Source organism: Stenella coeruleoalba (genome assembly GCF_951394435.1).
Source record: "Stenella coeruleoalba genome assembly, chromosome: X".
NCBI lineage: Eukaryota > Metazoa > Chordata > Mammalia > Artiodactyla > Delphinidae > Stenella > Stenella coeruleoalba.
Genome location: NC_137152.1, coordinates 113,233,984 through 113,248,481, shown reverse-complemented (window position 1 = coordinate 113,248,481; position 14,498 = coordinate 113,233,984). Strand labels below are relative to the sequence as shown.

Genomic DNA, 14,498 nt, shown 5'->3' with positions numbered 1-14,498 from the left:
CATACAACATTTACATATATGCAGAAAGAATCCTCATGGTGATTCCAAAGCCTTGGCACAGAAATTCACCACGCAGCATCTGCATGATGTAGGGATCATTGAAGGACTTATTAAAAGTACTCTTTTTCAGTGGTACAAATGAACTTATTTACAAAACAGAAATAGAGTCACAGATGTAGAAAATAAACTTACTGTTACGGGGTTGGGGGGAGGTGAGGGAGGGATAAATTGGGGGATTGGGACTGACATATACATACGACTATAGATAAAATAGATAACTAATAAGGACCTACTGCACAGGGAGCTCTACTCAATACTCTCTAATGACCTATCTGGGAAAAGAGTCTAAAAAAGAGTGGATATATGTATATGTATGACTGATTCACTGTGCTGTACAGCAGAAACTAATACAACATTGTGAATCAACTGTACTCCAATAAAAATAAAAATACTCTTTTTCTCTGTTGCACATCATCTTTCATAGGTAGCTAAGATCAGGTGCAAAGTATGTTGATTCATCTGAGGCTTTAGGAGAACCATTTTAGTTTATTTTTTATTTATTTATTTTCGGCTGCATTGGGTCTTTGTTGCTGCGGACAGGCTTTCTGTAGTTGTGGCGAGAGGGGGCTACTGTTCGTTGCAGTGCGCGGGCTTCTCATTGCGGTGGCTTCTCTTGTTGCAGAGCACGGGCTCTAGGGGCACAGGCTTCGGTAGTTGTGGCACACGGGCTTAGTTGCTCCACGGCATGTGAGATCTTCCTGGACCAGGCCTCGAACCTGTGTCCCCTGCATTGGCAGGCGGATTCTTAACCACTGCGCCACCAGGGAAGCCGCAGGAGAACCATTTTAAAATCACGGTGGAAGTCTTTATTTTCCACGGTTCACAATACTCAGTGTTTTATCATGTATTCTGGAAGTAAAGTCTTTAGATTTCATGGAGCAATTGACTCTATAGTAGCTGATACAACTCAACAGTATTAATCAGATTGAGGTTTCATTGTCATTCATATACACTTTGCCTAATTCATTGAAGTTAAAAGTTCATAGAACAATAGGGGTTTTTTGTTGTTTATATTTTTCCAACTTATTGAGTTATAGTTGACAATTAAAATTATATACGTTTAAAGAGTACAATTTGATACCGTATGCTAACACATATATATGGAATCTAAAAAAAAAAAAAAGGTTCTGAAGGACCTAGGGGCAGGACAGGAATAAAGATGCAGACGTAGAGAATGGACTTGAGGACATGGGGAGGGGGAAGGGTAAGCTGGGACGAAGTGAGAGAGTGGCATGGACATATATACACTACCAAACGTAAAATAGATAGCTAGTGGGAAACAGCCGCATAGCACAGGGAGATCAGCTCGGTGCTTTGTGACCACCTAGAGGGGTGGGATAGGGAGGGTGGGAGGGAGACTCAAGAGGGAGGGGATATGGGGATATATGTATATGTATAGCTGATTCACTTTGTTATACAGCAGAAACTAACACACCATTGTAAAGCAATTATACTCCAATAAAGATATTTTAAAAAAAGAGTAAAATTTGATGATTTGACATACATGTACACTGTGAAATAATCAACACAATCAAGCTAATTGACATATCCATCACCTCACATAGTTATCCTTTTTTGTGTCTGTGGTGAGAACATTTAGCATTTACCTCTTAGCAAATTTTGGGTATACAATATAGTATGAAACAGGGATTCTAAACAATATACCTGCCTTGGGTCCAGAAAGGAGCCTTTTCTTTCCATGCTGGCTTGGATCCCAGGATTAAAGCTTTTGTATATTATGAGCTGTTATCACACAGACTTAAATAAGGGGGAAAATCAGCTCTGTTTGAATGGATTCTTAGACTATGTTCTTAACACATGGTATTAGTAGAAGAAATACCATTTAAAATTTCTTATTACTCTTAAACTGAAAAAAAGCTTACCAGTTTTTACATATTTACTATTTCAGAAGGCAACAGGGAGCTTTTATAGGTGCTGAGGAAACTGACTTGGCGCACACCAGCACTATGGTGGAAGTCGATGAGGCCATCGCGTCAGTTCGGGCAGAAGCAAATACAGGTATGTGTAATGCTCATCCAAAGGCAGAATTCATGGCTGTGCAAATTGTTTCCTCCCGTTGTTAATTTGAGAAATCTACCCATCTATTCACTTTATATGGAGAAAACAAAGTTAACCCATTTTTAGAAGACTCTTCTGTCTTGTGTATATGCAAGATACTCGGCTGAGCAGAGGTTGTCAAAGTGTGGTCCGTGGACCAGTAGCATCAGCATCACCTGGAAACTTGTTAAGAAGGCAAATGCTCTGGCTCCATCCCAGACCTTCTGAATCAAAAACTCTGGGAGTGAGACCCAGCCAGCTATAATGTAACAAGTTCTTCATGTGATTCTTTCTGGAACCTTCTCAAGTTTGGGAGCCCCTCCTACACAGGATACAGAGGTGAATAAAACACATCCTGCATCAAGGGATGCACACTTGCTTGACTCACTGTAAGTTTAATGAATAGAGAAGAGTCATTTACAGCTCAGGAATATTTCTTTTTATTTTGCAAATTGGGTCATTTCAAGGGATTTAAAACAATTTGTTTAATTTAACAAACATAACAGCCTGTGTGCCAGGAACTGTGCAGTACTCTGGGCATACAGGCTAACTGAGATACACTCAGCTGCCATCCCCACGAAGCTAGGAGAGTAGAAGGATAATGCAAAAAGCAATGAAAATTCAATTTGATAGTGTGATAACAGGGAAGGCGCTTCCGAAGCACCTGCAAGGGTCACCTCAACAACTCTGGGATCAACAGCATAGACTTCCCTGAGGAAATGCCTAACGGGGTGCCTGATACTCAGTGCTTAAATATGATGTTCCTTAATCTGGAAGACTTCTCTACTAGCTGAGGAGAAACAAGGAACAACAACCTTGCTCAGCTTCAGTTCTCCATTTACGTGTCGCTTCCCTCAGGTCATCTATACTGTGGCCCCCTGAGCCATCAGGAGGGAGCCTAGTACCACTGCCTTCATTTGACAGATGAGGAAACCAAGTCAGAGAACGTTAACATGACTCTTCCAAGGTTACATGAATAGTTTAGTGTGGCCAAGATGAAATGCTGTCATTTCTCTGCCTATATCAGATTGCTTCATCCATACCAGTTCAATGCATTTTATTAATTAAGCATCTCTTGCAGGCAGGTTCTTATGAGACACACAATGTGTAACACATGGTTCCTGCCTAATAAAAGAGATACGACAAGTCCGATATAACAATATTACCAGGTAGAATGTTATAAGTGCTATTTAAGTGGGACCAAGAAGAATGCTATAGAAAGAATTTTTGGAAGAGATGATTTTCTATAAGAAGGGATAAATGTTCTCTGGAATGTTATTTACCTTATTATTATCTGTAATAACTCCCACCCCCCCCCCCCCAACAGGAAACTATCCTAAAAAGTAAAAGAAGTGTAGATATTCTAGGCCCTTTCTGAAATATCAGAAATTCTAAACTAGTACAACCTCATTTGAGGTTTTATTACAAAAGATATTATTCTTGGACCATTGAAGGGTATGGCCTTGATTATTACACTTCATTTTACTTCTCTCCTTGTGGTGGACCAGTAACTGCCACCCTCCATGTTTTTCTTACAGTTTGGACTGAGATGTCGTCACCTTCAGAAATCCCTGTTGAGCCTGAGGAATGGCCCAGTAACTATTTCTACTCTTCTTGTGATGACAATGAAGAAGAAAGGCCTCTAATGGTTAGTAATGACATATTAAGATAAATAAAAACCCTTCAAGCAATTTTATTGATGAAATAGGTGAGGCACATAGGGGCAATCCTTTGTCAGTATCCTTGAGGTCATGAGGTCATTTCCACAGCCAAAAGATTTGAATCGAGTCTTACTGTGAACATTCAGTAAGCACTTTTATCTCTGTGAGAACTTGTTTGAGCTATACACGGAGCTCCTACTGAAGTTGATGAGATAGTCAATCATTCCAAGTCCCATATCGTGACCAATTTTATCTTTAATTGAGCTTCACCACTCTGTTTTCAATCTGGGCATGTGAGATAAAATCAGAGCACAAAGGAGGTTCAGATATACTTAGAAATCAGTTTAGATTCCAGATTAGAAAGTATAGGAAATAAACATTACACATTAAAAACTATTTAATACCATCTGGGGAATATATTTTAGTGGGCTGTCAAAAAACATGCTAAGGCTACAGATCTCAGCATATCACAGCAAGAGGGCACCCCATGAAAGTAAAGGTTGCTTTAGGGTAAAAGGAAGTGTTTTATAGAAGAACTAGTTTGCAGTGTTGTTAGGATCCTGGTGGATTATTAGAGGGGAGTTAGGACTGTTTAGGATAAATCTCCAATTTTCTGAAGTCACCAGGGTGGAGGGTGGGAACGGTGCTTTGTAGTGGCCTGTTCCTTGGTGCTTTTCAGAGGAATAAATCCGGTTTGGCAGTTCTGGTGTTGGGGTGAGGGAGTAATGGCATGGAGAATCCCAAAGGTGCATCGACGCTGGAATGCTTTCTTTTAAAAAGCAACAGAACATTCTTTCCACTAATAAGACAGTGACCATAATTCGTATTTGTATGGTCGTTTACAGTTTTCAAAGTGATTTCACACTGAGTATTCATAGTCTTAGCGAGGCTTTATTCCCTCTGAGCCAAAGCTCAGAGCTGGTAAGAGGTTTGTCCAGCGTTCGTTGCCTAGACTGGCAGTGCTCAAACGTTTTAATGAATTTACATTTTTGAAACCAAAAAAATCTAGTGAGAAGAGTGGCATTTGAAATATTTTTGCAGCCTAAAAAATAAAAAGTAAATAAGGGACTTCCCTGGCGGTCCGGTGGTTAGGACTCTGCGCTTCCAGTGCAGGGGGCATGGGTTCGACCCCTGGTCAGGGAAGTGGTATCCCGCAAGCTGCACAGTGCAACCAATAAAAAAAATAATAATAAATGAAATATTTTTGCAAATTTCTTTAACATCTGGCTTCAGAAAAGACAGCTGGATTCTCATATTTGCGTTTGCATTCAGTCTGTTGTGCGATCACACATTCGGTGGCCTCTTGAAAACTCCCCTGTAGACTTGTGAGAGGATGAGAGTGAAAAAGGCAAATAATATATTTAGCTTTGACCCTTGCAGACCCTTGGAACTCCCAACGGTCAGCCTCCCAAACTTTGAGAATTGCTGATTTAGATGAATAAATAAAAAGAACTTCATTTCCTGAAGTAACATTATCTGAGGACAGGAGGGATCGTTGTTCAGATGTGAGCAGTAAGTCAAGGGAAGCCAGTTGGGATTTCAATGTTTGCTGTGAATGATGCTCTATGAAGGGATTGTCAAGAACCGAGAAAGCCTTCAGTAAGCATTTTTCCAGCTATGGTGTCAGAAAATAAAGCAAATATGCCAAATTGATTAATACTTTCATCATAGGGGATGGGAATGTAGAAAAACCTACTAGCTCTCCTCTCTTCTCCCAAGAATTCCCTGAGTTGTGCTACTAAGGAAAACATACAAGGGACAATATAGTGCATTCCATACCCCCTCAATTAAATAACCCCCAACCTAGAAAGCAAAACAGGTTGGAATGAGCTGATCTTTTAGCCTCGCTTTATCAAGTCAAAAACAAGAAATAATGGGTGCTGCTTCCCTTGTAGAGGCCGGTGTCGGAGATGGCTGTCCTATTTTAATGAAGCTACTCTGTTAAATGGCAAGTAGCTCTTTCCTGCCTGCTCCTCGGCCCATTTGATAAAAATACTGCTCAAAAGACGTTCAGCCCGAGTGATGCGGATAATGTTTTCAGGTTAATTCCTTTGGACGTGCAAAGAATCAACACCACTTAATTATTTCTTTCCTTTTATTTTAAAAAAGTTTTAATTATGGTACTCTTACTCTTTAAAATCATATATTCAATGTATAAGATACTGTGCTGGAAAAATTCTCATCTCAGAATACGTTTGGACTTGAAGATTACTATTTCTTCTCTGTCTACCTTGTAACCAAATGCAATCAGTGTGCCTTGGATTATTTAGCTTATTAATGAATCAAGTTAAAATTACAGCTGCAAAAAGATTAAGGCCAAGCAAAGCACAACATTATGGTTTAATATGCTTTTATCGGACTAAGCTTTTGTGCGCATTATTTTTACCTGTGCAAAACGATAACAAAGCAAGGAGTCCTTTTGGGGGCGTTAGTAAATCTTTGTTCAGGGCCATTGCCTTTTTTATGTGCCAAGATAATTATTTTTAATGAGAGTAGTTTACAAATAACAGTATTTAAAAATTATCTTCATGCTTGTTTTTTTTCTGGATTTATGTTTATTATTCATGTAACTTAAATCAGCTGTGCTCTGTTATTTTCTGTGTAGTTCATGCTGTAATGCTCTTTTTGCAAATAAAAATTAATTCTTCAGGTTAAATAAACACATGTCCTGCTTTTTTTTTTTTTGCCATCACAAACTGCTCTGTGTTTGTTTGTTACTTCAAAGCCGCTGCAGCTAACCACATTTACCATTGACGTAAAGAATGAAGTCTGTACGTCACAGAACAGGCACTTACGCAAGTAGTTTTGCATTCAAATTTGTAATGTCACTTTTCAAAACAACCTTACAGTCTCCAGGCAAATATAAAGCCCTAGCAGATTGCAGGAAGAGAGGCTCAGAAGACCTCCTGATTAGAAATGGAGATGTCATTCAGCTTCTCCGTGAGGATGCTGAGGGTCAATGGTAGGTGAATTCTCCATGACTATGTTGACCTCCGCCTGGGGCACACGGATATCTAATCAATTGTTCTGCTTTACTTGTATCTTTGTTATACAGTCTCAAGAAGCAGAAATAACACATTTCTTATCAGTGTTTCATTTTCATTGCTTCAGCCATGTCTATATAGCTCACTGAAAGGAATGTTAACCTTTGGTGAGTGAAAAATGCTTTGAAAGAATGAAATGCTATGAGTCTGCATGCTCTTTTGTGGTTTACCTTTGGCTCAGATGTTTCAGCTGATACGTCAGGCTTTGTAATGGCTACAGATCACATTACATTAGGTCGTTTAAGTCATGCATTAATTCATCACATGTTTAGTGAATGCCCACTATGTGCCAGGGACCATGTTCGCTACTTTACAACATAGCCACACTTTGCTTTATCAGTTCGAATACTGACTTTTTAGTCTTATCATTCTATCCTCATGCGTTTGACTTTATACAGCACTGATTGCAAAGATGCTTCTGCCAGATATGCTGTTTAATTATAGAGAACCCAAAGCAAGAAGGAAATATTATTTGGAAGAGGACTGAATGAAACTTCCATAAAGCTTTTGGAAATTTTATATGAAATAATTCTGCCTTCATTGTGTCAATAACTTTAACTGAAGTGCTACATTGACTGTGTACTCTGACCCTAAAGGGGGAAGAGTGTACACCTGACGGTGAAATTAATGATGGGTCATTAACATAATAACCATTTTTGCTAGTGAGCTAAGTCTTTTGTAGTCAGAGGACTCAAGCACAGTGTCATGAAGGTCTTTGAATACGTGCAATAGTTTGTGAAAATCTGAGCTTTAATGCAACGTATATGTTGATTTTATTACCTTATATTACCATTATTGGCTACTAATTAGTTTATTATTTAGGTTGATGAAAAATCTAAACAGAAGAAAAGAAGATCTGATTCCAGGGCACAGTTTGCAGGGTTTTTTGTTTGTTTGTTTGTTTCTTTTAATTTATTTATTTTTGGCTGCGTTGGGTCTTTGTCGGTGAGTGCAGGCTTTCTCTGGTTGCGGCGAGCGGGGGCTACTCTGTTGCGGTGTGCGGGCTTCTCATTGCGGTGGCTTCTCTTGTTGTGGAGCATGGGCTCTAGGTGCCTGGGCTTCAGGAGTTGTGGCTCACGGGCTCTGGAGCGCAGGCTCAGTAGTTGTGGCACAGGGCTTAGTTGCTCCGCGGCATGTGGGATCTTCCCAGACCAGGGATCGAACCCATGTCCCTTTCATTGGCAGGTGGATTCTTAACCACTGTGCCACCAGGGAAGCCCCAGTTTGCAGGTTTTAGTCGGTGACTATAGGTTTCAGAATGCCAAAGTTACAGGTATAATATGAACTTGACTGTATGCTATTTGTTTAAAGGCTAAAAATTTTAAAGCTCCCCCAAATATGTAATTGGCATAGGGTAAGAACCTCTCTGCACTTAAAAATAGAGCTGCAAGCACATTATGTTAGCTAGGATTTAATTTTTTCCCTTAATAGTTTTAAATTAATGAATAGAGATGTTTTAAACATGTTAAACTTTTCTCTACAAGGTTGATAGGTTTGAAAGAAAGTTTCATGTACAGTGCTGTCTTATAAGAGATCCTTCAGAACTAAATACTGATGATATGATTTTAAGGAACCAGCCTTACTGTCCAAGGATGCTTCACCAGTGTGTTTTTACTCAGTTCTAAGAGCATGCTATTTCCTTATGGTAGGTTTCTGCTACACGTTTGTGCATGCACGTGCGCACGCACACGCGCACAAACATACCCTGTGTCTGTTCCCAAGACTTAATGTGTGAAGATATGACGAAGCAATGAGAATGTTCCTTTCTATTAACCCAAGCATTAGTACATGAAATTTCTGTACACAAACCAGTATTCTTATAAATTTTTCACCTGATACTGAGCTATCTATAAAAAGGCAGCACAAAAACAACAAATTTGTCTGTGAACAAGATTATTATTATTTTATGTACATATTTCCTTTGAATTCCTAGTTTTGGACTTGTATTTGAATTCTAGGTGATGTTACCTTGTGTTTAAATGAATCTAATAGGCCAGGAGTAACTTACTTGGTTCTAAATTTCATTTATGACATGAAACAAAATCTAAGGGTGATAGGGCTCAATATAAATATTGGGTCACATGGGAATCCCCAAAATAGAGTCACTTCTTGTTTGTGTTTTTGTTTGTTTGTTTGTTTGTTTGTTTCTCTAAATCTGGGCCACCTTTCAAAGGTTTTTTTTTTTGATAATTATTGAATTACTGAATTATTTAGACAATTAGTAATCAGAAAAGTCTGATAGGCCAACAACCTGAACCAGTTGGCATTTATTCAAAATTGACACCCAACAACTGCAGAATACACCATTATTTTTAAGTATACATGGAACATTCACCAAGATAGATTATACGTTGGATCACAAAAGAAATAATAAATTTCAGAAGATAGGAATCATATAAAGTCTCAAAAGATATTATATTAGAAATAGATTATCCCTAAATATTTGGATATTAAATAATACACATCTAAACAACACATGGGACAAAGAGGAAATCACAAGAGTAATTATAATGATTTAAAATTGGATGAAAATGAAATGTGACATATCAAAATTTGGGGATGCAGCTCAAGAGGGAAGGAAATGTGGGGAATTGTATAGCTTTAAATTAAGTACTTGTATTACATGCTTCAAAAGTCAGTATAATTTGCCATATTAATATAATGAATTGGAAAATTATATAATCATTTCAGTAGATACAGAAAAGCACTTGACAAAACTCCATACTCATTCATGATAACAACTCTCACCACACTAGGAATAAAGGGAATAATGTGTGCTTGTGAAAAATCACAGTTAACCTCATTCTTAATGATGAAATATTGGAAGCTTTTGCCCCTAAGATTGGGAATAAGCCAAGGATATTCATTCGCACCATTTCTATTTAACATTATATTGGAAGTCCTAGCCAGTGCCATAACTCAAGATAAAGAGATAAAGGAACCAAAATATTAGAAAAGAGACAACACTATCATGCTTAGCAGATCATGTGTATGTATGAAACCATTGGGAATCTCTACACAAAAAGACCCTATTAGAAGTAATAAGTGAATTTTATAAGGCCATGGTATATAAAATAATTATAAAAAATACACTGTAATTCTATATCCTAGCAACAAAGAATTAGAAAAAAAAGAAATAAAAAATACCATTTACATTAGTAATATAAAATATAAAATAAATATGAATAAATCTAACAACAGATGTCTAAGGCTTCTATACTGACAACCACAAATAATTGCTGGGGTATATTTAAGATGACCTACTAAAAGGAGAGATATACCATATTCGAGGATTGGAAATCTCATTGTTAAGAAATCCATTGTCCCCAAATAGACAGTTAATGAAGTCAAAATCTCAGCAAGCCCTTTTGGAAGAAAAAATAAAGACAAGTATATTCTAAAATGTATATGGAAGGCAAAAAACAACCTAGAACAGAGGAATCTCAGAAATCTTGAGGATTTACATACCTGATTTCAAAACCTACTAAAAGGCTACAGTAATGAATACAGTGTGGTATTGGTTTACGTATAGAAAAATAGAGTTCAAAAATAGACCCACAGGGGGCTTCCCTGGTGGCGCAGTGGTTGAGAGTCCACCTGCCGATGCATGGGACACGGGTTCGTGCCCCGGTCCGGGAAGATCCCACAGGCCGCGGAGCGCGTGAGCCATGGCCGCTGAGCCTGCGCGTCCGGAGCCTGTGCTCCGCAACGGGAGAGGCCACAGCAGTGCGAGGCCCGCGTACCGCAAAAAAAAAAAAAAAAAGAAAAAAAAAAAGAAAAAAGAAAAATAGACCCACAGGGACTGCCCTGGTGGCGCAGTGTTAAACAATCCGCCTGCCAATGCAGGGGACACGGGTTCGAGCCCTGGTCCGGGAAGAGCCTATGTGCCGTGGAGCAATGAAGCCCGTGCGCCACAGCTACTGAGCCTGCGCTCTGAAGCCCACGCACCTAGAGCCCATGCTCCACAACAAGAGAAGCCCCCCGCAATGAGAAGCCCACGCACCGTAACGAAGAGTAGCCCCCGCTGGCGGCAACTAGAGAAAGCCAGCGCGCAGCAATGAAGACCCAACACAGCCAAAGATAAATAAATAAAATAAAATTTTAAAAGAATTTAAAAAAATAGACCCACATATATATAACTGATTAATGTTTAATCAAGGTGTCAAGTCAACTGAATGGGGAAAGGAAGGTTGTTTTAGCAAATTGTGCAGGAGCAACTGGGTATCCACATTAAAAAAAAAATGAGCCACCATCCCTACACCTCACTCCATACACAAAAATTAATTTCAGTTGCATCATAGACCTAAACATAAAAGCTAGAATCATAAAGCTTCTAAAAGCACAGGACAACATCTTCATGCCTTTGAGCAGTTAACCATTTCTTTCTTGTAAATTATACAGGGCAGAAAAAGTACTAACCATAAAAGAAGAGTATCAGACAAACACAAAGAAACATTGCACATGCTGAATTGAGCACTTTACACTTTAAAAACGTATATGTGTTCGAATAAGGTAAAACCTAAGATAGTGACATTTTGAACACTTTCAAAAGCCAGGTAGTTGTAATGAATCATATATTCCCCTCAAATTAACTGATTCCATCTTACACATTAAAGAGTTAAGTTTGAAAATAAATATGGCCAGCTTTCTGCCAACTGCTTTATGCTTATTTAAGTGGTTAATGAGAGAGAGACAAAGAAACACATGAGTCACTTAAAATACGTGCTCGAAGAGCTGTGTAAATTAAATATATAAATCATTTTTTAATGAAGCATATTTTATAAGCCAATAAAGCCATGAAATAAGAGTGCAGTGTATATACTAGAAAATAATGGCCTTTCTTGTACTCAGGTCTCCAAAATTCAAAATTGAAAACACCAAGGGCATTCATCTAACTTCCATATAATATTAGCATTTGTATTCAACATTAGGAACACTCAGTAGATTTTCCATAACTTTTATCATCATCATTTTAAATATAGAGCCAGGTGTCCTCATAGTTAATTCAGGACAAAGTTAATTACATTCAATTTTAGCTAACAGTAATGCAGGACATGTAAAATTACATATATGATTAGTTTTAATTTGAAATGATTCCATTACTGTAACTAATCACAGTAGGTTTAGGGCTTGTGCTTATTTTTCAGTCAGTGAAGGGCTTACTATACATTTGTTAACATACATACACTTTATTTGGAAAAAATAACATTATTCTTTTCAGTTTTATTTTCTACCATCAGTACACTTTTTCAATATCCTTTTCTTTTTTGCAGTGTCATCAGGAGAGTTAAGTGTAATGGATTGATATACCATCAGCATTTAAAGCATGTATTACTCTCTTGGTATGACATGCTACTAGATAAGGTGACAAGGTCCCATAGTTCCCTGTTCCCTAGAAAGTTCTGACTTCAGAAGTTTTAAAAATATACATTACTTTCAAATAACATGGATTTATGACAGATCGAATTGACAAATCCGTACTTGGTAGATTTTGGTTGAATGCTATATCAAGTGGTCTTGACTGAGATCTGTTCCTCATTACATTGCATAGAGCAAAATAGTATAATGTGGCCTACAAAACTATATTGTACTGTGTGTCAGTTAATGGATTAGGAAATGAAAGTTGATCGCATATGCAACTGTCAACAGCACTTAGGTTTCAAAATATGTATTAGAGTATCTTATTTGAAATCTGGCAAATGGAATGTAAAGGTCTCTCCGTTAATTATGTGCTTAACATGTTTCATCTATATGCACACAGCATAATTCATACGATATTCGGGAAATCTGGTTTTAGGAGATGTGAATTCTGTTTATTTTGCTTCTAGTGAAGTTATGCCGTTCATGAAATAGATGCCTTTAATAAATCACTATGTAACAGAATAACGACTTTCAAATTAAAATAAACAACCAAAAGACATCACCTTTGAATTTATGATGGACCTTTTGAATCCTCACAGTTAGCGTTAGAAGTCATAGCACAGACAACATTTTTGGCCTTAAAAGTCACGAGTATTAACATCATTCTTCATTATTTTGTAGATGCTGCTCTGAGTAACACAAGGAAACTAAGTTCCCCTTGAATTAAAGGAGAATGAATAGACTTTAAAAAATAAGATTTCCTTTGAAGGTATGAACTAGATTACAGTTCTTAAAAGTGTTACAGATAAACAGCACAAGAGTCAGGATGATCCTATGCTACCCATGACATTCACAGAACTTCCTCAGGACTGAGGTGGACTTCGTCATTCACAGTTTGTCTCATTCTTGCAAGAAGCCATCTTCACACCTTCCAATCCCCCCAGGTGAAAAGTGCAGTGTTATTTTGTTTCCAAGTAGGGTTTTTCATGGCATGCATTCAGATTCTATCTAAACAAAACAAAACAAAAATCCAAAGAGAGAAGCGAGATAATCAGAGATTTTAAACCCCTTTGGTAATTGTTAGGATATGTTATTATTTAATTTTGTTAACTATGTGACTATAATGTACCAAAGGGATACGTTCTGAAGGACCTCTTTTGCACTTGGACTGGTATTTAGGGTTGTCAGAGCTGTCTTAATGGTTCTAAAAAGACCCAAAGCTAAAAATCCTGCAGTTAGGATGTGTTGAAGTTTACACTTTATGCATTGAAATTTAGATACATCACAGCTTTAAGTTAAATATTCATATTTGCACAAGAGGTGTTCCTGTAACAAAGCTCTGCTTTCCAGTGTCTTTACTTGCTTTTGAATTTTCTAGAAAAATCTATTCTAGTGCAGGTTTTCTTAAGTTATATTGTGTTTCTACCTGTGGTTTTTCTTTGATAATATATGTATAGATGCCCTTCTTTTAAATATGTAAACAGTGAGATCACTTGTTTTAAAGCACAGGCCCAGTTGTTGCATGCAGTGTTGAACTTAGGCTTGGCGTATTTTATATTATGGGCCACTGAAGACGATGGTTTGAAACTGCTGCCTTTTGAATCATGGATCGTGAGTTTTACTATCAAGTTGGCATATTAGGTGCATGGTTTTTGATGATTGGTTTTACAGAAAACAACACAATAACTATATAATACATAAATTATCTTTTAAGTAGGTTTGTGTATCATGTCAAATCATAGTTTATTTCAGTGGTATCATTAGATGTAACCATTTATATGACAAACCAATTGTATTTTATTCAAAGTTACCTGTAAATTATAAATCTTCTAATGTCAAATTGCTGGAATTTGTGATGGTTGATTTATAACTGACTCATGAAAATGTCCATATGTTTGATATTTCAATGAATGCTTCTGCAACAATAACAACAACAGCAAAATGATATTAAAATACATTTCTTTTGTGTGCTGACCCTGTGGTTAGAAGACAGAACTAGGAGATAAAATCTTTGAATAATGATGCCCCTCTGCACAAGGCATTTTATTTTCATGGTATTAAACTAGGGATTTTAATCATTTAAGACAGTACTGAGTTCTATATATTCAAACATACAGTGTAGTCTTTTAATGTTTTAATCACTGTACAATGAATGCTATATTTGTACATGTATTTGTAACTACACTGTATTTTTTCAGGTTTATAAATGTGTATTACTATGAAACATAGCAGCAATTTCCCTTTAAGTCTTCAAATTTTAATTACGTTATAAATGTACTTAAAAAGTAAATGTACTTGCATTAATTCCACATTA

The 14,498-nt window shown here is 37.3% G+C and overlaps 1 protein-coding gene across 4 annotated transcripts in view; it reads left to right on the top strand.

Moving 5' to 3' along the window:
- MCF2 (MCF.2 cell line derived transforming sequence) overlaps window positions 1-14,498 on the top strand; it is a 106,704-nt gene extending 92,206 nt beyond the window's left edge. For 3 of the 4 annotated variants that reach the window (XM_079910139.1, XM_079910141.1, XM_079910142.1), the window contains 3 exons: window positions 1,970-2,079; window positions 3,657-3,766; window positions 5,675-6,426. In XM_079910139.1, coding sequence (XP_079766265.1) covers window positions 1,970-2,079; window positions 3,657-3,766; window positions 5,675-5,707 — 253 coding nt within the window. In that variant the 3' untranslated portion in view covers window positions 5,708-6,426. Of the gene's footprint in view, window positions 1-1,969; window positions 2,080-3,656; window positions 3,767-5,674; window positions 6,427-12,865 lie in introns of those variants that run through there. The other variant, XM_079910140.1, reaches the window with a different exon arrangement.